Source organism: Cnephaeus nilssonii, assembly GCF_951640355.1.
Source record: "Cnephaeus nilssonii genome assembly, chromosome: 24".
Classification (NCBI taxonomy): Eukaryota; Metazoa; Chordata; class Mammalia; order Chiroptera; family Vespertilionidae; genus Cnephaeus; species Cnephaeus nilssonii.
Window position 1 is genome coordinate 8,221,823 of NC_137095.1, and position 27,550 is coordinate 8,249,372.

Here is a 27,550-nt window from a genome sequence, read left to right on the forward strand (position 1 = left end):
GGTTCCTCTAAAGCGGATCCCCCCACTCCCTCCAAGTGCGGTGCCCACGGCCACCCCTGGCCGGCTCGGGACCTTCCGGGCCACAGGACAGCCTGTGCCTAGATGGGCACACGGACCTGGGGAAATTGGGGAAGGTTTTGTAGAATTTTGGGAAACCATTTTATAATAAATGAGTCACCTCTTGAGAAACAGGGTTTTCACTCGGAGTGTGACGGACAGCATAGGAATCAGACCTGGGGACCCAGCAGCTCGGAAGCGGCCGAGACGCGACGCTGTGGTCTCCCCACTGGTGCGAGGCCCGTGCGGGGTCTGGCTGGGGGCAGACCCCGGCGTGGCTGCCCACGAAGCTCAGGCAGGTCAGTGCGGCGCCGGCGAGAACACCCACAGCCGTGCACGCCGAGTACAGAGGTAACTTTATTGTCAGAGGGAAGGGAAGCCCCGCGCCCGGCCTGTCCTGGGGTCCTTCCTCCCCCTTCACAAGGGAGGCCGGGGTCGCGGGGTGGGGGGAGATGGGGGGCTGGAATGGGTTCTTGGTCGTACAGGGCCCCAGGCAGCCTCAGGGCCAGCCCAGGGCCTGGGTGGTGGAGGCTGGGACCCAGCCCCCAGCTCCTCTGTGCTCACAGGCTCCCGTGGAACTTGCTCCCCTGCAGACAGCATTCCCGGCGCCCAGGGAGAGGGGCCCGGCCAGGCTCTGTAGTGTCTGGTTAGAGGCCCTGCCGGGTCCCCCTTCTAGCTGATCAGCTTCTTCCGTGAGTACGTCCTGCTGACGGGGCGGGTCCTGGAAAAGGCTCGGCTGAATGGAGAGTCCTCCGTGGCGGGAAACACATCCAAATCCTCATCTAGAGCCAGGCAGATGGGCAGCTGAGGGCGCAGCCTCCCCCTCGGGGCGTCGCCCACGGAGTCCCTGCTGCCCTGTGCTGCGGGGTGTTGTAAGCTCTGTCGTGGCCGTGAGGGAGGGACCACGGACGGCCCCTCCTGCTCCCTGACCATCACGGAGGAACCGTCTAACGTGCAGCACAGGCTCAGTGCTTTGCCGAGGCTGCGGGCGGTCCTGTCACGGGACGTGCGGACACGGCTCAGCCTCCGGGGACTGCGCTGTGCGCCCACGCCTGCCACCGCTTTCAGGAACCTCAAGTACTTGGTAGGACTGTGGGGTTCCCTGGGTGGGCACCACGCACGTCACTGTCCCTAGCCTCCCGCAAAACACAGCTGCCCGCAGCCCTGCACTAACCCAGGGCACCCCCAGGAGGCCGGCCGCATGTTGGTGCGAGTGTGGGCCCCCCCACGACTTACCCGGGGCGTCCGTGCCCTGCGAGGCGGGCGTCTTCCCGTGGAACAGCAGAGGGGACTGCGTCAGGGCCTGGAGCCCGCGGGCAGAGAGGCAGCTGCGCACGGCACGGCCAGGAGGGGGCGTGGAACCTAAAACAAGGGCAGGTGGTCAGCACGGCCCGAGGTGCCCGGCAGCCCCAGCCAGGCCCAGCGCGGTCACCACTCACCCGACACCCACGGCTCGTCCTCGCCTGCGGACGGAAGCTGCTGCAGGCCCGGCCCGGGAGACCCGGCCTCGCCCCGAGCCTCTGGGTCCTCTCCCCGCTGGTCACAGGCTCTCTTGGCTTCACACTCGGTGTCCTCAGGGGAGAGCAGCCTCTTCCTGGAGCCCCACCCTGAGGGCCTCCAGGAGGAGGCATCCTCGGACCCAGGCACCCCCTCTCCGGCTCCAGGAGGGGACTGGTCTGGCAGCTGACACACCCCTTCGAGCTCAAAGTCCCCCAGGACGCGAGTCTTGTGGAGGCCGGGCTCCAGGCCCAGCTCCGTGCCCTCTGGCCGCAGCAGCGACCAGCCCGCACCCAGGTCTGTGCCCGCGTCGGCCCTGCCCGCAGGGGCGCCCAGGCTGCCGTCCACCGCCCGCTTCCTCCGTGGCCAGTCCTTGATTGTGTCCGGGGTTGTCTTTCCGCTGTGCTTGGGAGATGGTGTCCAAGGAACCCCAGCATCTGCCTGGAAGGGACTGGGGGTGCTCGAGGGGCAGCGGGTGGGGGTGCAGGACTGACAGATGTAGGTCTGTCCGCCGTTCTTGCCGGGGCTGCTGTGTGCGGGGCGGAGGCAGGGGGGGGATGTGTAGGTGTCGGGTCTTGAGGACTTGCTGCTCCTGGGCACGCCCAGGCTCGGGGGGACGCTTGGGTCCCTTCTCAGCAGCTCGGCTTCGGAGCCCGGGCTGGTGTCCACCTTCTTGGTTCGAAGCTTGGGCAGCGCCCCCGCCTGCACGTCCAGCTCCACCTCGTAGGCCTGGGGGTGGGCAGGGGCCTCTGACAGCTGAGCAGGGGCCGCAGCCTGGCGCTGCCCTCCGTGGGCCGCACAGCGCAGGGCGCCGGGGGGTGTCTGAGGAGAGCCGGGCGCAGAGGACGGAGTCCCAGGGTCAGAAGGCGGCTCCCCAGCAACCACCGGCCTGACCCCCTCACCGGCTCCCACAGGAGCAATGTGGCTGTTCCCATCCTCGGCTTCGCCCAGGACAGGGCGGGGCTCCGTGTCCCTTGCAGTCAGCACAGGGGAGGACGTGTGCCGGCCGCTCCTGCAGCCAGGCCCAGGGTCGCCGTGCCCTTCGGAGGACGGAGAGGGGCCCCCTACCTGCCGCTGCCTCCTGGTGTCTGTGCCGGCGGCAGGAGCGGCACAGGGATGGGGCCGGCCCTCCAGGGAGCCCCTCTCGGGACTGGAGGTGTTTCCCAGCCTCGACCCCGCTTCAGGAGGAGGGCAGGGGCTGGAGTCGGGCTTGGCTGGCCCTGAGGTCCTGGGGGGCACCGAGGGAGCAGGGCTGGAGGCTCTCGGGGGCTCTCTCCCGTCCAGTTGTCCAGGGTGAGGGGACCCGGCAGAGGCTGTCCTGGGGGGACTCTCGGGAATGCCACCCACAGGGGAGGCGAGAGGAGACGCAGGCGGGGAAGCTGGCACGGCTGTGTCCCCTGATCTTGTCGGGGTTCTGACAGCTTTCACTCTCCCTCTCTGTGCTGGCTCCTCGCCCCACGAGGCTCCGAGGTGGTGGGGGTGCTGGAGTTTCTGTGGCGGAGGTGCAGCCCCCCAGGCTGCTGGACCCGGGGTGCCATCTGGACTGGAAGCCACTGAGGGCAGCCAGGGGGGGCTCTGCGGAAACCCCAGGGGCTGGCCGCCGGGCGTTCTCGGGCTGGTTCCCCGGGGAGAGGCGCCGCCTTCGGGCAGGGGGCGTCCGAGGGGCGAGGCTGTGGGCGGAGAAGGTGAGTGGCGGCCGTGGGGCGCGGAGGCCTTCGGGGACTGGAAGAGCCCCTGTCTGGCGGGTGTCCGGGCGGCACAGGGCTTCTGCAGCCTCTCGGGGGAGCACAGGGGAGTCTGCGGCGTGCGGGGGGCCCGAGGGGGCCTTCGGGGCGTCACTTTCGGAGAGCTGGGCCGTTTCTGGGAAGTCTTCTTAGGAGTCTGTGAGGAAAACTTAGTTTAGTGGTTGAACGCTGTAACCCACACTCTCCAGGAATGGTGGTCCCATAACCTCTAGGCCAGTGGTCGGCAAACTCATGAGTCCACAGAGCCAAATAGCAACAGTACAACGATTGAAATTTCTTTGGAGAGCCCAATTTTTTAAACTTAAACTTCTTCTAACGCCACTTCTTCAAAATAGACTCGCCCAGGCCGTGGTATTTTGTGGAAGAGCCACACTCAAGGGGCCAAAGAGCCGCATGTGGCTCGCGAGCCGCAGTTTGCCGACCACGGCTCTAGGGCGATTAGAAAGGAGAGGGGGAGACCAGCAGGCTGCCAAAGGCACGATCTTAGCAACGACGCGTGTCCACGGCCATGGCCGCTGCCTGGCCACGTTTTCTAGCACCAAGCGCGCACCCAGCCTGTTTCCGAGCCCAGTCATTGAAGTGGTTTGCGTATTCCACTCGGGCACAGCTCTGCTAGCCTTCCTCCAACACGACACTGCTTCCGATTTGTCCCCAAGGCAGCCTCTGCTGTCACACCACGGGCCGCACACCCACATCCACCATGTGATCACTGAGCACCTACTGTGCGCCAGGCAGTGCGTGTGTGTGAGTGTGGGGAGGGGGAGTGTGGGACACACACACACAGGGCACTGCGAGGGAGACATGAATGACCCTCCCCCCCTGCCAAGACGCTGCAGACCCACAGGTAAGGAGCCCACACGCCTCCCACGGCTGCAACCCGAAGGGAACACGCCTGCTTGTCGTCGGGTGCTCAGTGCGGGTGGACGGGGGTGGACCTGTCCTCCAGCTCCCTGTCGCCCCCTGCAGGCTCCTGGCTAATGCCACGTCAGGGGGCTGGAGGACAGCTCGCTGTTAGACCAAAGGAGGCCACGGGGGGGGGGGGGGGGGGGCACAGGATCAGGGGGGAGTGCCCAAGAAAGTGTATCAACAGGTGGAGGGGGCCCCGCTGGTGTGGCTCAGTGGTTGAGCATAGACCTATGAACCAGATCATGGTTGGATTCCCGGTCAGGGCGCACTGGGGAACGAGCCTGGGTTGTGGGCTCGTTCCCCAGTGCGGGGGCGTGCAGGAGCAGTTGATCAATGATTCTCATCACTGATGTTTCTATCTCTCCCTCCCTCACCCTTCCTCTCTGACATCAATAAAAATATATTCTAAAAAATGGGTTTGGGGGTGGGAGGGAACTGTGGGTATAAAAAATATGAGTAAAGGTAAAAAACAAAACAAAGAAAACACCTTTAACATCCCACTCTTTCTGCCCAAGAGGTTCAGAGACAAAAGACAGGTAAGCAAGCAAATGTGCTAATGTGGGGGCTCAGCCTCTTTGAAATAAATGCCACCCCCAAATCTGACATCTACGCTGCGGAGACGAGGAAACCCACTCGCTGCAGGTGAGCGGCCTCTGTTCTCTTAGCTCCCCTTTCCCCCTTCTCTCCTCACAGTTCTCTCATCTCCCTTTCCTCTACCCCACCTTCCCCTTCTCTTCTCTTTGATCGTCTCTTCCCCATCTCCTCCCTCTGATTTCATTCTCCTCTCTCATCTCTCTCCCTCCATGAATTCACTCTTATCCCACACCTCCTGTCTTCTCTCTGCTTGGCCTCATCTTTCTCTCCCCTCACCCGCCCGCTTTCGGAACTCTCTCCTCCGGCTCTTATTTCTCTCTGTCCCGCTTTCCTCTCTCTACGTTGTTTTCTCCTGTCGATCTTCGGCCTTTCCTTTCTCTTTCCAACTTTCCTCTATTCTCTCCCATCTCCCCATCCTCTCTCTGTTCATCTCCCCCTGAACTCACTCTTCTCTTGCCACTTCCTTTGATCTGGCCTCTCTTTGAAATCCCTTCTCCAATTGCCCTCTATCCTCTCCTCTCTCTTCTGCTCTCTGCTTCTCGCTCAGATTACCGCCTCCCCTCTCTCTCAGAACACATTTCTCTCTACCCTTCCCGCTCTGCCCTGTCTTCTCACACACCTCCCTGCTCTCCCCCTCATCTTTCTCTCTCTGATCACTGCTTTCTCACTCAGCCCTGTGAACTCCTCCCTCACCTCTCTGGGAGACCGCTGTCAATATAGCCCCTCCCACTATATACCCTTCCTTCTCCTACTCTCCGATCGAAATCTCCTCTAATTTCTTACTCCCTTCCTTCCTTTTGTCATCTCAGTAATGCCACATTCTCTTCTTTCTGAGTTCCCTCTTCTCTCTCCTTTCCATGAACTCTAATTGGCCTCACATTTCTCCCCGCTCTGATCTCCCTCGATATATCTCTTCTCTGTGAACGCTTTCTCCTCTATAGCATCAACATCTCAGCCCTCTCTTCTCTCTAATCTCAATATCTACTCCCTCCCTCTTTCACACCGTCTCTGAAATCTTCATCTCTATCTTCCCTCATTTCTCTCCCCTCTCAACTCCCTCTGATCTGCCACATTTCTTCTCCTCTCTGAGCTCCCTACTCCTTCCCTTAGCCCACTCTTCTCTCAACCCTCTGAACTCTATCTTCTGCCTTTCATTTCTTTGATTTCCCGCACTCTGTTTCTCTGAGCTGAATTTCACTTCCCTCTATGGTCTCTGAATTCTCTCCTCACTCATCTCCTCTGATGGCTCTCTTTACTCTCCCTCACTCTGAACTCCAACTCTCTCTCAATTCACTCACTCTGACCTCCCTCATATCTCTCCCCCCACTCTTCTTTTTCTCAGAACTCATTTTTCTCTGTCCTCTCTCTGCCCTGTCTCTTCTCACACATCTCCCCTCTTCCTCCCTGATTCAATTCTTCTCACTTCTCTCTCTGAACTGTCTCTTCTCTCTCTGATGTCACTCTATTCTCTCTCCTTCTGTGAACTTTTCCCCTCCATATATCTTCTCTCGCTCTCTCCACTTTTATCTCCAACCTCTTTCACTCTCTTCTCTGAACTCCCTGATCTCTCTCTGAATTGCATGTTGTCTTTCATTTCTTACCCCCCCTGAGCTCCCTCTCCTTCCTCTTATCCCAATCTCCCTCTCATTCCCTCCTCTCTGAGCTCCCTTGTTCTTTCGTCATGAACTCTCTTCTCTGATCCCTCTCTCATCTCTCCCTCTCCACTCCTTGATCGAGCTCACGCTCTTCTCTCTTCCCTGTTCCCCTGCTTTCTGATTTTTCTCATCTTTCTGACCTCTGCTACTTTCGCACCGCCCCCCACTCTTCTTCCTCTCCCCTTCTCAGAACTTATTTCCACTTTGATCCTGCTCTCTCAGCTCCCACTCACCCTGTCTGATTCCATTCCCCCCACTTCTCTCTCCCTCTCTGAATTCTCTGTGTCACTCTCTTCATTCTGAACTCTCTCTGTGGCCTCTCTCAATATATCTCTCCTCTCTGCCCACTGTTCTCCCTTCCTTCTCTCTGAAATCTATTTTCCGTTTTTCCTTTCTCTCCTCTATCTGATCTCCTTCCCTCTCTGAACTAATGCTTCTCTGAGACCTCTCTCATCTCCCTGATTTCTCGTCTGCTTCTCTCCTCTCCTATCATCACTCTGTCTTCTTTCTGTCTGAACTCTCTCCCCTCTCTGTGACCTCTCCATATATCTCTTCTCCTGCTCTCTGAGCTCTACCTTTGATCTCCCCCTCTTCTCTCTCGTTTCCCTGAACGTTCTTTTCTTGCTTAACTCTCTTCTTTGTCATCCCTCTCTGACATCTATCTTCTGCCCGGCTAATCTCCCGATCTTCTCCTTTTCTCTGCTCATCGCCCTCTCTGATCTCCCGCAGCTCAAACTCTTCTCTCTTTGGTTTCCCTGAGTCTATGTCTTCTCTCTTTGTGCTCCCTTCTCTAATTTCCCTCTATTCTCTCTCTGATCTCTCCCGCACTCTGACCTCCTCCATTCTTTTTTATCTCTAATCTTACGCACTTCTCTCTAATCTCATTTCAGTCTCTTCTATTTTTGATTTGCATGTTCTGTTTGTATCATCTCCTCTCTTCCATTCAAAATTGGCCTCTTCCCTGAGAACTCTAACCTCTCTTGACCTTCAGCTCCTCTCTCTCTTCCCCTCTCTCTGAAAGCATTCTTCTCCCTCCCATTCCTTACTCCCCTCTCTCCTCCTCCTGTCTGCTCTCCCTTCCCTCTCAATCATTTCTTTCACTCCCTTTCTACTCCCTCTCTCTGAACTCTGTTCCTCATCAATCTTCCCTCTGAGCGCTCTCTACTCTCCCTCTGATCCCTTATCTCTTCTCTCCCACACTCCCATCTCCAGCTCTCTCTCAATTCTCCCATACCCTCTACACTCCTCTTCGCTCCCTGATCCATCTCACACTCTCTGTCTTCCTACTTTCTGTGCACCCACTCTTCTTCCTCTCCCCTCTTTCCTCCTCAGAACTCATTTACTCTCTCAGCTCGCTGTCTTCTGTCTCTGATTTCATTCTTGTCACTTGTTTCTCCCTCTGAACTTGTTCTTCTTTGACCTCACTCTCTGCTTTGTTCTTTTCTAATTTCTTGTCCCCGAACCCTGATTTCCTTCTCGGACATCTATCTCTTCCTTTCATTTTTCTCTCATCTATCTGATCTCCTACCCTCTCTATTATTTGACCTGCCTCTTGCCCCACTCTTCTCTCTCTCTCGCCTCCGACCATCTCTGTACTGCTAATATCTCCTCTCTGTTACCCCACTCTTCTCTCTCTGATAGCCTCTGACCACCTCTGACCATCTCTGTACTGTCAATCTTTCCTCTCTCACCCCACTCTTCTCTCTCTGATCCCCTCCGACCGCCTCCGACCATCTCTGCACTGCCAATCTCTCCTCTCTGTTACCCCACTCTTCTCTCTCTCTCACCTCCGACCACCTCTGTACTGTCAATGTCTCCTCTCTCTTACCCCACTCTTCTCTCTCTGCTCGCCTCCGACCACCTCTGTACTGTCAATGTCTCCTCTCTCTTACCCCACTCTTCTCTCTCTGCTCGCCTCCGACCACCTCTGTACTGCCAATCGCTCCTGTTACCCCACACTTCTCTCTCGCCTCCGACCACCTCTGTACTGCCAATCGCTCCTCTCTGTTACCCCACACTTCTCTCTCTCTCGCCTCCGACCACCTCTTTACTGCCAATCTCTCCTGTTACCCCACTCTTCTCTCTCGCCTCCGACAACCTCTGTACTGCCAATCTCTCTCTGATCACCTCCGACCACCTCTGTACTGCCAGAGAGAGAAGAGTGGGGTAACAGAGAGGAGAGAGTGATCGCCTCCGACCGTCTCTTCACTGCCAATCTCTCCTCTCTGTTACCCCACTCTTCTCTCTCTCTCGCCTCCGACCACTTCTTTACTGCCAATCTCTCTTCTCTGTTAACCCACTCTTCTTTCTCTGATCGCCTCCGACCATCTCTGTACTGCCAATCTCTCCTCTCTGTTACCCCACTCTCTCTCTCTCGCCTCCGACCACCTCTGTACTGCCAATCGCTCCTCTCTGTTACCCCACACTTCGCTCTCTCTCGCCTCCGACCACCTCTGTACTGCCAATCTCTCCTCTCTGTTACCCCACTCTCTCTCTCTCGCCTCCGACCACCTCTGTACTGCCAATCGCTCCTCTCTGTTACCCCACACTTCTCTCGCCTCCGACAACCTCTGTACTGCCAATCTCTCTCTGATCGCCTCCGACCACCTCTGTACTGCCAGAGAGAGAAAGGTGGGGTAACAGAGAGGAGAGAGTGATCGCCTCCGACCATCTCTTCACTGCCAATCTCTCCTCTCTGTTACCCCACTCTTCTCTGTCTCTCGCATCCGACTATCTCTGTACTGCCAATCTCTCCTCTCTGTTACCCCACTCTTCTCTCTCTCTCGCCTCCGACCACCTCTGTACTGCCAATCTCTCCTCTCTGTTACCCCACTATTCTCTCTCTCTCGCCTCCGACCACCTCTGTACTGCCAATCTCTCCTCTCTGTTACCCCACTCTTCTCTGACTGCCTCCGACCACCTCTGTAGTGCCAATCTCTCCTCTCTGTTACCCCACTCTTCTCTCTCTCGCGCCTCCGACCATCTCTGTACTGCCAATCTCTCTTGGTCGCCTTCGACCACCTCTGTACTGCCAATGTCTCCTCTCTCTTACCCCACTCTTCTCTCTCTGCTCGCCTCCGACCACCTCTGTACTGCCAATCGCTCCTGTTACCCCACACTTCTCTCTCTCTCGCCTCCGACCACCTCCGTACTGCCAGAGAGAGAAGAGTGGGGTAAGAGAGAGGAGAGATTGACCGCCTCCGACCACCTCTGTACTGCCAATCTCTCCTCTCTCTTACCCCACTCTTCTCTCTCACCTCCGACCACCTCTGTACTGCCAAACTCTCCTGTTACCCCACTCTTCTCTCTCGCCTCCGACAACCTCTGTACTGCCAATCTCTCCGCTCTGTTACCCCACTCTTCTCTCTCTCGCCTCCGACAACCTCTGTACTGCCAATCTCTCACTGATCAACTCCGACCACCTCTGTACTGCCAATCTCTCCTCTCTGTTACCCCACTCTTCTCTCTCTCTCGCCTCCGACCACCTCTGTACTGCCAATCACTCCTCTCTGTTACCCCACACTTCTCTCTCTCTCGCCTCCGACCACCTCTGTACTGCCAATCTCTCCTCTGTTACCCCACTCTTCTCTGACTGCCTTCGACCACCTCTGTACTGCCAATCTCTCCTATTACCCCACTCCTCTCTCTCTCTCGCCTCCGACCATCTCTGTACTGCCAATCTCTCTCTGATCGCCTTCGACCACCTCTGTACTGCCAATCGCTCCTGTTACCCCACACTTCTCTCTCTCTCGCCTCCGACCACCTCTGTACTGCCAGAGAGAGAAGAGTGGGGTAAGAGGGAGGAGAGATTGACCGCCTCCGACCACCTCTGTACTGCCAATCGCTCCTGTTACCCCACACTTCTCTCTCTCTCGCCTCCGACCACCTCTGTACTGCCAGAGAGAGAAGAGTGGGGTAAGAGAGAGGAGAGATTGACCGCCTCCGACCACCTCTGTACTGCCAATCTCTCCTTTCTCTTACCCCACTCTTCTCTCTCTCTCGCCTCCGACCACCTCTGTACTGCCAATCTCTCCTGTTACCCCACTCTTCTCTCTCGCCTCCGACAACCTCTGTACTGCCAATCTCTCACTGATCGCCTCCGACCACCTCTGTACTGCCAGAGAGAGAAGAGTGGAGTAACAGAGAGGAGAGAGTGATCGCCTCCGACCATCTCTTCACTGCCAATCTCTCCTCTCTGTTACCCCACTCTTCTCTCTCTCTCGCCTCCGACCACCTCTGTACTGCCAATCTCTCCTCTCTGTTACCCCACTCTTCTCTCTCTCTCGCCTCCGACCACCTCTGTACTGCCAATCACTCCTCTCTGTTACCCCACACTTCTCTCTCGCCTCAGACCACCTCTGTACTGCCAATCTCTCCTCTCTGTTACCCCACTCTTCTCTGACTGCCTCCGACCACCTCTGTACTGCCAATCTCTCCTCTGTTACCCCACTCTTCTCTCTCTCTCGCCTCCGACCATCTCTGTACTGCCAATCTCTCTCTGATCGCCTTCGACCACCTCTGTACTGCCAATCTCTCTCTGATCGCCTTCGACCACCTCTGTACTGCCAATCGCTCCTGTTACCCCACACTTCTCTCTCTCTCGCCTCCGACCACCTCTGTACTGCCAGAGAGAGAAGAGTGGGGTAAGAGGGAGGAGAGATTGACCGCCTCCGACCACCTCTGTACTGCCAATCTCTCCTCTCTATTACCCCACTCTTCTCTCTCTCTCGCCTCCGACCACCTCTGTACTGCCAATCGCTCCTCTCTGTTACCCCACTCTTCTCTCTCTCTCGCCTCCGACCACCTCTGTACTGCCAATCTCTCCTCTCTGTTACCCCACTCTTCTCTCTCTCTCGCCTCCGACCACTTCTTTACTGCCAATCTCTCCTCTCTCTTACCCCCTCTTCTCTCTCTCTCTTCCTCCGACCATCTCTGTACTGCCAATCTCTCCTCTCTGTTACCCCACTCTTCTCTCTCTCTCACCTCCGACCACCTGTGTACTGCCAATCTCGCCTCTCTCTTACCCCCCTCTTCTCTCTCTGATCACCTCCGACCACCTCTATACTGCCAATCTCTCCTCTCTGTTACCCCACTCTTCTCTCACTCTTGTCTCCGACCACCTGTGTACTGCCAATCTCGCCTCTCTCTTACCCACCTCTTCTCTCTCTGTTCGCCTCCGACCACCTCTGTACTGCCAATTGCTCCTGTTACCCCACACCTCTCTCTCTCTCGCCTCCGACCACCTGTGTACTGCAAATCTCGCCTCTCTCTTACCCCCCTCTTCTCTCTCTGATCACCTCCGACCACCTCTGTACTGCCAATCTCTCCTCTCTGTTACCCCACTCTCTTTCTCGCCTCCGACCACCTCTGTACTGCCAATCGCTCCTCTCTGTTACCCCACACTTCTCTCACCTCCGACCACCTCTGTACTGCCAATCGCTCCTGTTACCCCACACTTCTCTCTCTCTCGCCTCCGACCACCACTATACTGCCAGTGGAGAGAAGAGTGGGATAAGAGAGAGGAGAGATTGATCGCCTCCGACCACCTCTGTACTGCCAATCTCTCCTCTCTGTTACCCCACTCTTCTTTCTCTGATCGCCTCCGACCATCTCTGTACTGCCAATGTCTCCTCTCTGTTACCCCACTCTTCTCTCTCTCTCGCCTCCGACCACCTCTCTCTCGCCTCTGACCATCTCTGTACTGCCAATCTCTCTCTGATCGCCTTCGACCACCTCTGTACTGCCAATGTCTCCTCTCTCTTATCCCACTCTTCTCTCTCTGCTCGCCTCCGACCACCTCTGTACTGCCAATCGCTCCTGTTACCCCACACTTCTCTCTCTCTCGCCTCCGACCACCTCCGTACTGCCAGAGAGAGAAGAGTGGGGTAAGAGAGAGGAGAGATTGACCGCCTCCGACCACCTCTGTACTGCCAATCTCCCCTCTCCCTTACCTCACTCTTCTCTCTCTCTCGCCTCCGACCACCTCTGTACTGCCAATCTCTCCTCTCTCTTACCCCACTCTTCTCTCTCTGCTCGCCTCCGACCCCCTCTGTACTGCCAATTGCTCTCTGATCGCCTCCAACTATCTCTGTACTGCCAATCTCTCCTCTGTGTTACCCCACTCTTCTCTCTCTGATCGCCTCCTACTATCTCTGTACTGCCAGTCTCTCTCTTGCCCCCCTCTTCTCTCTCTCTCGCCTCCGACCATCTCTGTACTGCCAGAGAGAGAAGAGTGGGGTAACAGAGAGGAGAGAGTGATTGCCTCCGACCGTCTCTTCACTGCCAATCTCTCCTCTCTCTTACCCCACTCTTCTCTCTCTCTCGCCTCCGACTATCTCTGTACTGCCAATCTCTCCTCTCTGTTACCCCACTCTTCTCTCTCTCTCGCCTCCGACCACTTCTTTACTGCCAATCTCTCTTCTCTGTTAACCCACTCTTCTTTCTCTGATCGCCTCCGACCATCTCTGTACTGCCAATCTCTCCTCTCTGTTACCCCACTCTTCTCTCTCTCTCGCCTCCGACCATCTCTGTACTACCAATCTCTCCTCTCTCTTACCCCCTCTTCTCTCTCTCTCGCCTCCGACCATCTGTGTACTGCCAATCTCTCCTCTCTGTTACCCCACTCTTCTCTGACTGCCTCCGACCACCTCTGTAGTGCCAATCTCTCCTCTCTGTTACCCCACTCTTCTCTCTCTCTCGCCTCCGACCACCTCTGTACTGCCAATCTCTCCTCTCTGTTACCCCACTATTCTCTCTCTCTCGCCTCCGACCACCTCTGTACTGCCAATCTCTCCTCTCTGTTACCCCACTCTTCTCTGACTGCCTCCGACCACCTCTGTAGTGCCAATCTCTCCTCTCTGTTACCCCACTCTTCTCTCTCTCGCGCCTCCGACCATCTCTGTACTGCCAATCTCTCTTGGTCGCCTTCGACCACCTCTGTACTGCCAATGTCTCCTCTCTCTTACCCCACTCTTCTCTCTCTGCTCGCCTCCGACCACCTCTGTACTGCCAATCGCTCCTGTTACCCCACACTTCTCTCTCTCTCGCCTCCGACCACCTCCGTACTGCCAGAGAGAGAAGAGTGGGGTAAGAGAGAGGAGAGATTGACCGCCTCCGACCACCTCTGTACTGCCAATCTCTCCTCTCTCTTACCCCACTCTTCTCTCTCACCTCCGACCACCTCTGTACTGCCAAACTCTCCTGTTACCCCACTCTTCTCTCTCGCCTCCGACAACCTCTGTACTGCCAATCTCTCACTGATCGCCTCCGACCACCTCTGTACTGCCAATCTCTCCGCTCTGTTACCCCACTCTTCTCTCTCTCGCCTCCGACAACCTCTGTACTGCCAATCTCTCACTGATCAACTCCGACCACCTCTATACTGCCAATCTCTCCTCTCTCTTACCCCACTCTTCTCTCTCTCTCGCCTCCGACCACCTCTGTACTGCCAATCACTCCTCTCTGTTACCCCACACTTCTCTCTCTCTCGCCTCCGACCACCTCTGTACTGCCAATCTCTCCTCTGTTACCCCACTCTTCTCTGACTGCCTTCGACCACCTCTGTACTGCCAATCTCTCCTATTACCCCACTCCTCTCTCTCTCTCGCCTCCGACCATCTCTGTGCTGCCAATCTCTCTCTGATCGCCTTCGACCACCTCTGTACTGCCAATCGCTCCTGTTACCCCACACTTCTCTCTCTCTCGCCTCCGACCACCTCTGTACTGCCAGAGAGAGAAGAGTGGGGTAAGAGGGAGGAGAGATTGACCGCCTCCGACCACCTCTGTACTGCCAATCGCTCCTGTTACCCCACACTTCTCTCTCTCTCGCCTCCGACCACCTCTGTACTGCCAGAGAGAGAAGAGTGGGGTAAGAGAGAGGAGAGATTGACCGCCTCCGACCACCTCTGTACTGCCAATCTCTCCTTTCTCTTACCCCACTCTTCTCTCTCTCTCGCCTCCGACCACCTCTGTACTGCCAATCTCTCCTGTTACCCCACTCTTCTCTCTAGCCTCCGACAACCTCTGTACTGCCAATCTCTCACTGATCGCCTCCGACCACCTCTGTACTGCCAGAGAGAGAAGAGTGGAGTAACAGAGAGGAGAGAGTGATCGCCTCCGACCATCTCTTCACTGCCAATCTCTCCTCTCTGTTACCCCACTCTTCTCTCTCTCTCGCCTCCGACCACCTCTGTACTGCCAATCTGTCCTCTCTGTTACCCCACTCTTCTCTCTCTCTCACCTCCGACCACCTCTCTCTCGCCTCCGACCACCTCTGTACTGCCAATCACTCCTCTCTGTTACCCCACACTTCTCTCTCTCTCGCCTCCGACCACCTCTGTACTGCCAATCTCTCCTCTCTGTTACCCCACTATTCTCTCTCTCTCGCCTCCGACCACCTCTGTACTGCCAATCTCTCCTCTCTGTTACCCCACTCTTCTCTGACTGCCTCCGACCACCTCTGTAGTGCCAATCTCTCCTCTCTGTTACCCCACTCTTCTCTCTCTCGCGCCTCCGACCATCTCTGTACTGCCAATCTCTCTTGGTCGCCTTCGACCACCTCTGTACTGCCAATGTCTCCTCTCTCTTACCCCACTCTTCTCTCTCTGCTCGCCTCCGACCACCTCTGTACTGCCAATCGCTCCTGTTACCCCACACTTCTCTCTCTCTCGCCTCCGACCACCTCCGTACTGCCAGAGAGAGAAGAGTGGGGTAAGAGAGAGGAGAGATTGACCGCCTCCGACCACCTCTGTACTGCCAATCTCTCCTCTCTCTTACCCCACTCTTCTCTCTCACCTCCGACCACCTCTGTACTGCCAAACTCTCCTGTTACCCCACTCTTCTCTCTCGCCTCCGACAACCTCTGTACTGCCAATCTCTCACTGATCGCCTCCGACCACCTCTGTACTGCCAATCTCTCCGCTCTGTTACCCCACTCTTCTCTCTCTCGCCTCCGACAACCTCTGTACTGCCAATCTCTCACTGATCAACTCCGACCACCTCTGTACTGCCAATCTCTCCTCTCTGTTACCCCACTCTTCTCTCTCTCTCGCCTCCGACCACCTCTGTACTGCCAATCACTCCTCTCTGTTACCCCACACTTCTCTCTCTCTCGCCTCCGACCACCTCTGTACTGCCAATCTCTCCTCTGTTACCCCACTCTTCTCTGACTGCCTTCGACCACCTCTGTACTGCCAATCTCTCCTATTACCCCACTCCTCTCTCTCTCTCGCCTCCGACCATCTCTGTACTGCCAATCTCTCTCTGATCGCCTTCGACCACCTCTGTACTGCCAATCGCTCCTGTTACCCCACACTTCTCTCTCTCTCGCCTCCGACCACCTCTGTACTGCCAGAGAGAGAAGAGTGGGGTAAGAGGGAGGAGAGATTGACCGCCTCCGACCACCTCTGTACTGCCAATCGCTCCTGTTACCCCACACTTCTCTCTCTCTCGCCTCCGACCACCTCTGTACTGCCAGAGAGAGAAGAGTGGGGTAAGAGAGAGGAGAGATTGACCGCCTCCGACCACCTCTGTACTGCCAATCTCTCCTTTCTCTTACCCCACTCTTCTCTCTCTCTCGCCTCCGACCACCTCTGTACTGCCAATCTCTCCTGTTACCCCACTCTTCTCTCTAGCCTCCGACAACCTCTGTACTGCCAATCTCTCACTGATCGCCTCCGACCACCTCTGTACTGCCAGAGAGAGAAGAGTGGAGTAACAGAGAGGAGAGAGTGATCGCCTCCGACCATCTCTTCACTGCCAATCTCTCCTCTCTGTTACCCCACTCTTCTCTCTCTCTCGCCTCCGACCACCTCTGTACTGCCAATCTGTCCTCTCTGTTACCCCACTCTTCTCTCTCTCTCACCTCCGACCACCTCTCTCTCGCCTCCGACCACCTCTGTACTGCCAATCACTCCTCTCTGTTACCCCACACTTCTCTCTCTCTCGCCTCAGACCACCTCTGTACTGCCAATCTCTCCTCTCTGTTACCCCACTCTTCTCTGACTGCCTCCGACCACCTCTGTACTGCCAATCTCTCCTCTGTTACCCCACTCTTCTCTCTCTCTCGCCTCCGACCATCTCTGTACTGCCAATCTCTCTCTGATCGCCTTCGACCACCTCTGTACTGCCAATCTCTCTCTGATCGCCTTCGACCACCTCTGTACTGCCAATCGCTCCTGTTACCCCACACTTCTCTCTCTCTCGCCTCCGACCACCTCTGTACTGCCAGAGAGAGAAGAGTGGGGTAAGAGGGAGGAGAGATTGACCGCCTCCGACCACCTCTGTACTGCCAATCTCTCCTCTCTATTACCCCACTCTTCTCTCTCTCTCGCCTCCGACCACCTCTGTACTGCCAATCGCTCCTCTCTGTTACCCCACTCTTCTCTCTCTCTCGCCTCCGACCACCTCTGTACTGCCAATCTCTCCTCTCTGTTACCCCACTCTTCTCTCTCTCTCGCCTCCGACCACTTCTTTACTGCCAATCTCTCCTCTCTCTTACCCCCTCTTCTCTCTCTCTCTTCCTCCGACCATCTCTGTACTGCCAATCTCTCCTCTCTGTTACCCCACTCTTCTCTCTCTCTCACCTCCGACCACCTGTGTACTGCCAATCTCGCCTCTCTCTTACCCCCCTCTTCTCTCTCTGATCACCTCCGACCACCTCTATACTGCCAATCTCTCCTCTCTGTTACCCCACTCTTCTCTCACTCTTGTCTCCGACCACCTGTGTACTGCCAATCTCGCCTCTCTCTTACCCACCTCTTCTCTCTCTGTTCGCCTCCGACCACCTCTGTACTGCCAATTGCTCCTGTTACCCCACACCTCTCTCTCTCTCGCCTCCGACCACCTGTGTACTGCAAATCTCGCCTCTCTCTTACCCCCCTCTTCTCTCTCTGATCACCTCCGACCACCTCTGTACTGCCAATCTCTCCTCTCTGTTACCCCACTCTCTTTCTCGCCTCCGACCACCTCTGTACTGCCAATCGCTCCTCTCTGTTACCCCACACTTCTCTCACCTCCGACCACCTCTGTACTGCCAATCGCTCCTGTTACCCCACACTTCTCTCTCTCTCGCCTCCGACCACCACTATACTGCCAGTGGAGAGAAGAGTGGGATAAGAGAGAGGAGAGATTGATCGCCTCCGACCACCTCTGTACTGCCAATCTCTCCTCTCTGTTACCCCACTCTTCTTTCTCTGATCGCCTCCGACCATCTCTGTACTGCCAATGTCTCCTCTCTGTTACCCCACTCTTCTCTCTCTCTCGCCTCCGACCACCTCTCTCTCGCCTCTGACCATCTCTGTACTGCCAATCTCTCTCTGATCGCCTTCGACCACCTCTGTACTGCCAATCGCTCCTGTTACCCCACACTTCTCTCTCTCTCGCCTCCGACCACCTCCGTACTGCCAGAGAGAGAAGAGTGGGGTAAGAGAGAGGAGAGATTGACCGCCTCCGACCACCTCTGTACTGCCAATCTCCCCTCTCCCTTACCTCACTCTTCTCTCTCTCTCGCCTCCGACCACCTCTGTACTGCCAATCTCTCCTCTCTCTTACCCCACTCTTCTCTCTCTGCTCGCCTCCGACCCCCTCTGTACTGCCAATTGCTCTCTGATCGCCTCCAACTATCTCTGTACTGCCAATCTCTCCTCTGTGTTACCCCACTCTTCTCTCTCTGATCGCCTCCTACTATCTCTGTACTGCCAGTCTCTCTCTTGCCCCCCTCTTCTCTCTCTCTCGCCTCCGACCATCTCTGTACTGCCAGAGAGAGAAGAGTGGGGTAACAGAGAGGAGAGAGTGATTGCCTCCGACCGTCTCTTCACTGCCAATCTCTCCTCTCTCTTACCCCACTCTTCTCTCTCTCTCGCCTCCGACTATCTCTGTACTGCCAATCTCTCCTCTCTGTTACCCCACTCTTCTCTCTCTCTCGCCTCCGACCACTTCTTTACTGCCAATCTCTCTTCTCTGTTAACCCACTCTTCTTTCTCTGATCGCCTCCGACCATCTCTGTACTGCCAATCTCTCCTCTCTGTTACCCCACTCTTCTCTCTCTCTCGCCTCCGACCATCTCTGTACTACCAATCTCTCCTCTCTCTTACCCCCTCTTCTCTCTCTCTCGCCTCCGACCATCTGTGTACTGCCAATCTCTCCTCTCTGTTACCCCACTCTTCTCTGACTGCCTCCGACCACCTCTGTAGTGCCAATCTCTCCTCTCTGTTACCCCACTCTTCTCTCTCTCTCGCCTCCGACCACCTCTGTACTGCCAATCTCTCCTCTCTGTTACCCCACTATTCTCTCTCTCTCGCCTCCGACCACCTCTGTACTGCCAATCTCTCCTCTCTGTTACCCCACTCTTCTCTGACTGCCTCCGACCACCTCTGTAGTGCCAATCTCTCCTCTCTGTTACCCCACTCTTCTCTCTCTCGCGCCTCCGACCATCTCTGTACTGCCAATCTCTCTTGGTCGCCTTCGACCACCTCTGTACTGCCAATGTCTCCTCTCTCTTACCCCACTCTTCTCTCTCTGCTCGCCTCCGACCACCTCTGTACTGCCAATCGCTCCTGTTACCCCACACTTCTCTCTCTCTCGCCTCCGACCACCTCCGTACTGCCAGAGAGAGAAGAGTGGGGTAAGAGAGAGGAGAGATTGACCGCCTCCGACCACCTCTGTACTGCCAATCTCTCCTCTCTCTTACCCCACTCTTCTCTCTCACCTCCGACCACCTCTGTACTGCCAAACTCTCCTGTTACCCCACTCTTCTCTCTCGCCTCCGACAACCTCTGTACTGCCAATCTCTCACTGATCGCCTCCGACCACCTCTGTACTGCCAATCTCTCCGCTCTGTTACCCCACTCTTCTCTCTCTCGCCTCCGACAACCTCTGTACTGCCAATCTCTCACTGATCAACTCCGACCACCTCTGTACTGCCAATCTCTCCTCTCTGTTACCCCACTCTTCTCTCTCTCTCGCCTCCGACCACCTCTGTACTGCCAATCACTCCTCTCTGTTACCCCACACTTCTCTCTCTCTCGCCTCCGACCACCTCTGTACTGCCAATCTCTCCTCTGTTACCCCACTCTTCTCTGACTGCCTTCGACCACCTCTGTACTGCCAATCTCTCCTATTACCCCACTCCTCTCTCTCTCTCGCCTCCGACCATCTCTGTACTGCCAATCTCTCTCTGATCGCCTTCGACCACCTCTGTACTGCCAATCGCTCCTGTTACCCCACACTTCTCTCTCTCTCGCCTCCGACCACCTCTGTACTGCCAGAGAGAGAAGAGTGGGGTAAGAGGGAGGAGAGATTGACCGCCTCCGACCACCTCTGTACTGCCAATCGCTCCTGTTACCCCACACTTCTCTCTCTCTCGCCTCCGACCACCTCTGTACTGCCAGAGAGAGAAGAGTGGGGTAAGAGAGAGGAGAGATTGACCGCCTCCGACCACCTCTGTACTGCCAATCTCTCCTTTCTCTTACCCCACTCTTCTCTCTCTCTCGCCTCCGACCACCTCTGTACTGCCAATCTCTCCTGTTACCCCACTCTTCTCTCTAGCCTCCGACAACCTCTGTACTGCCAATCTCTCACTGATCGCCTCCGACCACCTCTGTACTGCCAGAGAGAGAAGAGTGGAGTAACAGAGAGGAGAGAGTGATCGCCTCCGACCATCTCTTCACTGCCAATCTCTCCTCTCTGTTACCCCACTCTTCTCTCTCTCTCGCCTCCGACCACCTCTGTACTGCCAATCTGTCCTCTCTGTTACCCCACTCTTCTCTCTCTCTCACCTCCGACCACCTCTCTCTCGCCTCCGACCACCTCTGTACTGCCAATCACTCCTCTCTGTTACCCCACACTTCTCTCTCTCTCGCCTCCGACCACCTCTGTACTGCCAATCTCTCCTCTCTCTTACCCCACTCTTCTCTCTCTCTCGCCTCCGACCACCTCTGTACTGCCAATCACTCCTCTCTGTTACCCCACTCTTCTCTCTCTCTCGCCTCCGACCATCTCTGTACTGCCAATCTCTCTCTGATCGCCTTCGACCACCTCTGTACTGCCAATCGCTCCTGTTACCCCACACTTCTCTCTCTCTCGCCTCCGACCACCTCTGTACTGCCAGAGAGAGAAGAGTGGGGTAAGAGGGAGGAGAGATTGACCGCCTCCGACCACCTCTGTACTGCCAATCTCTCCTCTCTCTTACCCCACTCTTCTCTCTCTCTCGCCTCCGACCACCTCTGTACTGCCAATCGCTCCTCTCTGTTACCCCACTCTTCTCTCTCTCTCGCCTCCGACCACCTCTGTACTGCCAATCGCTCCTCTCTGTTACCCCACACTTCGCTCTCTCTCGCCTCCGACCACCTCTGTACTGCCAATCTCTCCTCTCTGTTACCCCACTCTTCTCTGACTGCCTCCGACCACCTCTGTACTGCCAATCTCTCCTCTCTGTTACCCCACTCTCTCTCTCTCTCGCCTCCGACCACCTGTGTACTGCCAATCTCTCCTCTGTTACCCCAATCTTCTCTCTCTCTCCCCTCCGACCATCTCTGTACTGCCAATCTCTCTCTGATCGCCTTCGACCACCTCTGTACTGCCAATGTCTCCTCTCTCTTACCCCACTCTTCTCTCTCTGCTCGCCTCCGACCACCTCTGTACTGCCAATCGCTCCTGTTTTCCCACACTTCTCTCTCTCTCGCCTCCGACCACCTCTGTACTGCCAGAGAGAGAAGAGTGGGGTAAGAGAGAGGAGAGATTGACCGCCTCCGACCACCTCTGTACTGCCAATCTCTCCTCTCTCTTACCCCACTCTTCTCTCTCTCTCGCCTCCGACCACCTCTGTACTGCCAATCACTCCTCTCTGTTACCCCACTCTTCTCTCTCTCTCGCCTCCGACCACCTCTGTACTGCCAATCTCTCCTCTCTGTTACCCCACTCTTCTCTGACTGCCTCCGACCACCTCTGTACTGCCAATCTCTCCTCTGTTACCCCACTCTTCTCTCTCTCTCGCCTCCGACCATCTCTGTACTGCCAATCTCTCTCTGATCGCCTTCGACCACCTCTGTACTGCCAATCGCTCCTGTTACCCCACACTTCTCTCTCTCTCGCCTCCGACCACCTCTGTACTGCCAGAGAGAGAAGAGTGGGGTAAGAGAGAGGAGAGATTGACCGCCTCCGACCACCTCTGTACTGCCAATCGCTCCTGTTACCCCACACTTCTCTCTCTCTCGCCTCCGACCACCTCTGTACTGCCAGAGAGAGAAGAGTGGGGTAAGAGAGAGGAGAGATTGACCGCCTCCGACCACCTCTGTACTGCCGATCTCTCCTCTCTCTTACCCCACTCTTCTCTCTCTCTCGCCTCCGACCACCTCTGTACTGCCAATCTCTCCTGTTACCCCACTCTTCTCTCTCGCCTCCGACAACCTCTGTACTGCCAATCTCTCACTGATCGCCTCCGACCACCTCTGTACTGCCAGAGAGAGAAGAGTGGGGTAACAGAGAGGAGAGAGTGATCGCCTCCGACCATCTCTTCACTGCCAATCTCTCCTCTCTGTTACCCCACTCTTCTCTCTCTCTCACCTCCGACCACCTCTCTCTCGCCTCCGACCACCTCTGTACTGCCAATCTCTCCTCTCTGTTACCCCACTCTTCTCTCTCTCTCACCTCCGACCACCTCTCTCTCGCCTCCGACCACCTCTGTACTGCCAATCTCTCCTCTCTGTTACCCCACACTTCTCTCTCTCTCGCCTCCGACCACCTCTGTACTGCCAATCTCTCCTCTCTGTTACCCCACTCTTCTCTGACTGCCTCCGACCACCTCTGTACTGCCAATCTCTCCTCTGTTACCCCACTCTTCTCTCTCTCTCGCCTCCGACCATCTCTGTACTGCCAATGTCTCTCTGATCGCCTTCGACCACCTCTGTACTGCCAATCGCTCCTGTTACCCCACACTTCTCTCTCTCTCGCCTCCGACCACCTCTGTACTGCCAGAGAGAGAAGACTGGGGTGAGAGAGGAGAGATTGACCGCCTCCGACCACCTCTGTACTGCCAATCGCTCCTGTTACCCCACACTTCTCTCTCTCTCGCCTCCGACCACCTCTGTACAGCCAGAGAGAGAAGAGTGGGGTAAGAGAGAGGAGAGATTGACCGCCTCCGACCACCTCTGTACTGCCAATCTCTCCTCTCTCTTACCCCACTCTCCTCTCTCTCTCGCCTCCGACCACCTCTGTACTGCCAATCGCTCCTCTGTGTTACCTCACACTTCTCTCTCTCTCGCCTCCGACCACCTCTGTACTGCCAATCTCTCCTGTTACCCCACTCTTCTCTCTCGCCTCCGACGACCTCTGTACTGCCAATCTCTCTCTGATCGCCTCCGACCACCTCTGTACTGCCAGAGAGAGAACAGTGGGGTAACAGAGAGGAGAGAGTGATCGCCTCCGACCATCTCTTCACTGCCAATCTCTCCTCTCTGTTACCCCACTCTTCTCTCTCTCTCGCCTCCGACCACCTCTGTACTGCCAATCTCTCCTCTCTGTTACCCCACTCTTCTCTCTCTCTCGCCTCCGACCATCTCTGTACTGCCAATCTCTCCTCTCTCTTACCCCACTCTTCTCTCTCTCTCGCCTCCGACCACCTCTGTACTGCCAATCTCTCCTGTTACCCCACTCTTCTCTCTCGCCTCCGACAACCTCTGTACTGCCAATCTCTCACTGATCGCCTCCGACCACCTCTGTACTGCCAATCTCTCCTCTCTGTTACCCCACTCTTCTCTCTCTCTCGCCTCTGACCACCTCTGTACTGCCAATCGCTCCTCTCTCTTACCCCACTCTTCTCTCTCTCTCGCCTCCGACCACCTCTGTACTGCCAATCACTCCTCTCTGTTACCCCACTCTTCTCTCTCTCTCGCCTCCGACCACCTCTGTACTGCCAATCGCTCCTGTTACCCCACACTTCTCTCTCTCTCGCCTCCGACCACCTCTGTACTGCCAGAGAGAGAAGAGTGGGGTAAGAGGGAGGAGAGATTGACCGCCTCCGACCACCTCTGTACTGCCAATCTCTCCTCTCTCTTACCCCACTCTTCTCTCTCTCTCGCCTCCGACCACCTCTGTACTGCAAATCTCTCCTCTCTGTTACCCCACTCTTCTCTGACTGCCTCCGACCACCTCTGTACTGCCAATCTCTCCTCTCTGTTACCCCACTCTCTCTCTCTCTCGCCTCCGACCACCTGTGTACTGCCAATCTCTCCTCTGTTACCCCACTCTTCTCTCTCTCTCGCCTCCGACCATCTCTGTACTGCCAATCTCTCTCTGATCGCCTTCGACCACCTCTGTACTGCCAATGTCTCCTCTCTCTTACCCCACTCTTCTCTCTCTGCTCGCCTCCGACCACCTCTGTACTGCCAATCGCTCCTGTTATCCCACACTTCTCTCTCTCTCGCCTCCGACCACCTCTGTACTGCCAGAGAGAGAAGAGTGGGGTAAGAGAGAGGAGAGATTGACCGCCTCCGACCACCTCTGTACTGCCAATCTCTCCTCTCTCTTACCCCACTCTTCTCTCTCTCTCGCCTCCGACCACCTCTGTACTGCCAATCACTCCTCTCTGTTACCCCACACTTCTCTCTCTCTCGCCTCCGACCACCTCTGTACTGCCAATCTCTCCTCTCTGTTACCCCACTCTTCTCTGACTGCCTCCGACCACCTCTGTACTGCCAATCTCTCCTCTGTTACCCCACTCTTCTCTCTCTCTCGCCTCCGACCATCTCTGTACTGCCAATCTCTCTCTGATCGCCTTCGACCACCTCTGTACTGCCAATCGCTCCTGTTACCCCACACTTCTCTCTCTCTCGCCTCCGACCACCTCTCTACTGCCAGAGAGAGAAGAGTGGGGTAAGAGAGAGGAGAGATTGACCGCCTCCGACCACCTCTGTACTGCCAATCGCTCCTGTTACCCCACACTTCTCTCTCTCTCGCCTCCGACCACCTCTGTACTGCCAGAGAGAGAAGAGTGGGGTAAGAGAGAGGAGAGATTGACCGCCTCCGACCACCTCTGTACTGCCAATCTCTCCTCTCTCTTACCCCACTCTTCTCTCTCTCTCGCCTCCGACCACCTCTGTACTGCCAATCTCTCCTGTTACCCCACTCTTCTCTCTCGCCTCCGACAACCTCTGTACTGCCAATCTCTCACTGATCGCCTCCGACCACCTCTGTACTGCCAGAAAGAGAAGAGTGGGGTAACAGAGGAGAGAGTGATCGCCTCCGACCATCTCTTCACTGCCAATCTCTCCTCTCTGTTACCCCACTCTTCTCTCTCTCTCACCTCCGACCACCTCTCTCTCGCCTCCGACCACCTCTGTACTGCCAATCACTCCTCTCTGTTACCCCACACTTCTCTCTCTCTCGCCTCCGACCACCTCTGTACTGCCAATCTCTCCTCTCTGTTACCCCACTCTTCTCTGACTGCCTCCGACCACCTCTGTACTGCCAATCTCTCCTCTGTTACCCCACTCTTCTCTCTCTCTCGCCTCCGACCATCTCTTTACTGCCAATGTCTCTCTGATCGCCTTCGACCACCTCTGTACTGCCAATCGCTCCTGTTACCCCACACTTCTCTCTCTCTCGCCTCCGACCACCTCTGTACTGCCAGAGAGAGAAGAGTGGGGTAAGAGAGAGGAGAGATTGACCGCCTCCGACCACCTCTGTACTGCCAATCTCTCCTCTCTCTTACCCCACTCTTCTCTGTCTCTCGCCTCCGACCACCTCTGTACTGCCAATCGCTCCTCTCTCTTACCCCACTCTTCTCTCTCTCTCGCCTCCGACCACCTCTGTACTGCCAATCGCTCCTCTCTGTTACCCCACTCTTCTCTCTCTCTCGCCTCCGACCACCTCTGTACTGCCAATCGCTCCTCTCTGTTACCCCACACTTCGCTCTCTCTCGCCTCCGACCACCTCTGTACTGCCAATCTCTCCTCTCTGTTACCCCACTATTCTCTGACTGCCTCCGACCACCTCTGTACTGCCAATCTCTCCTCTCTGTTACCCCACTCTCTCTCTCTCTCGCCTCCGACCACCTGTGTACTGCCAATCTCTCCTCTGTTACCCCACTCTTCTCTCTCTCTCGCCTCCGACCATCTCTGTACTGCCAATCTCTCTCTGATCGCCTTCGACCACCTCTGTACTGCCAATGTCTCCTCTCTCTTACCCCAGTCTTCTCTCTCTGCTCGCCTCCGACCACCTCTGTACAGCCAATCGCTCCTGTTATCCCACACTTCTCTCTCTCTCGCCTCCAACCACCTCTGTACTGCCAGAGAGAGAAGAGTGGGGTAAGAGAGAGGAGAGATTGACCGCCTCCGACCACCTCTGTACTGCCAATCTCTCCTCTCTCTTACCCCACTCTTCTCTCTCTCTCGCCTCCGACCACCTCTGTACTGCCAATCACTCCTCTCTGTTACCCCACTCTTCTCTCTCTCTCGCCTCCGACCATCTCTGTACTGCCAATCTCTCTCTGATCGCCTTCGACCACCTCTGTACTGCCAATCGCTCTTGTTACCCCACACTTCTCTCTCTCTCGCCTCCAACCACCTCTGTACTGCCAGAGAGAGAAGAGTGGGGTAAGAGAGAGGAGAGATTGATCGCCTCCGACCACCTCTGTACTGCCAATCGCTCCTGTTACCCCACACTTCTCTCTCTCTCGCCTCCGACCACCTTTGTACTGCCCGAGAGAGAAGAGTGGGGTAAGAGAGAGGAGAGATTGACCGCCTCCGACCACCTCTGTACTGCCAATCTCTCCTCTCTCTTACCCCACTCTTCTCTCTCTCTCGCCTCCGACCACCTCTGTACTGCCAATCACTCCTCTCTGTTACCCCACACTTCTCTCTCTCTCGCCTCCGACCACCTCTGTACTGCCAATCTCTCCTCTCTGTTACCCCACTCTTCTCTGACTGCCTCCGACCACCTCTGTACTGCCAATCTCTCCTCTCTGTTACCCCACTCTCTCTCTCTCTCGCCTCCGACCACCTGTGTACTGCCAATCTCTCCTCTGTTACCCCACTCTTCTCTCTCTCTCGCCTCCGACCATCTCTGTACTGCCAATCTCTCTCTGATCGCCTTCGACCACCTCTGTACTGCCAATGTCTCCTCTCTCTTACCCCACTCTTCTCTCTCTGCTCGCCTCCGACCACCTCTGTACTGCCAATCACTCCTCTCTGTTACCCCACACTTCTCTCTCTCTCGCCTCCGACCACCTCTGTACTGCCAATCTCTCCTCTCTGTTACCCCACTCTTCTCTGACTGCCTCCGACCACCTCTGTACTGCCAATCTCTCCTCTGTTACCCCACTCTACTCTCTCTCTCGCCTCCGACCATCTCTGTACTGCCAATCTCTCTCTGATCGCCTTCGACCACCTCTGTACTGCCAATCGCTCCTGTTACCCCACACTTCTCTCTCTCTCGCCTCCGACCACCTCTGTACTGCCAGAGAGAGAAGAGTGGGGTAAGAGAGAGGAGAGATTGACCGCCTCCGACCATCTCTGTACTGCCAATCGCTCCTGTTACCCCACACTTCTCTCTCTCTCGCCTCCGACCACCTCTGTACTGCCAGAGAGAGAAGAGTGGGGTAAGAGAGAGGAGAGATTGACCGCCTCCGACCACCTCTGTACTGCCAATCTCTCCTCTCTCTTACCCCACTCTTCTCTCTCTCTCGCCTCCGACCACCTCTGTACTGCCAATCTCTCCTGTTACCTCACTCTTCTCTCTCGCCTCCGACAACCTCTGTACTGCCAATCTCTCACTGATCGCCTCCGACCACCTCTGTACTGCCAGAGAGAGAAGAGTGGGGTAACAGAGAGGAGAGAGTGATCGCCTCCGACCATCTCTTCACTGCCAATCTCTCCTCTCTGTTACCCCACTCTTCTCTCTCTCTCACCTCCGACCACCTCTCTCTCGCCTCCGACCACCTCTGTACTGCCAATCACTCCTCTCTGTTACCCCAAACTTCTCTCTCTCTCGCCTCCGACCACCTCTGTACTGCCAATCTCTCCTCTCTGTTACCCCACTCTTCTCTGACTGCCTCCGACCACCTCTGTACTGCCAATCTCTCCTCTGTTACCCCACTCTTCT

The 27,550-nt window shown here is 56.2% G+C and overlaps 1 protein-coding gene across 1 annotated transcript in view; it reads right to left on the reverse strand.

The window, feature by feature from the left end:
• Positions 1-698: 698 nt before the first annotated feature.
• TICRR (TOPBP1 interacting checkpoint and replication regulator) overlaps positions 699-27,550 on the reverse strand; it is a 69,636-nt gene continuing 42,784 nt past the window's right edge. The window contains exons 20-22 of the mRNA XM_079763989.1: positions 1,497-3,435; positions 1,294-1,419; positions 699-839 (exon numbers count right to left, since the gene is read on the reverse strand). Of these exons, the coding sequence (XP_079620115.1) occupies positions 730-839; positions 1,294-1,419; positions 1,497-3,435 (2,175 nt within the window). The 3' untranslated portion in view covers positions 699-729. The remainder of the gene's footprint in view (positions 840-1,293; positions 1,420-1,496; positions 3,436-27,550) is intronic.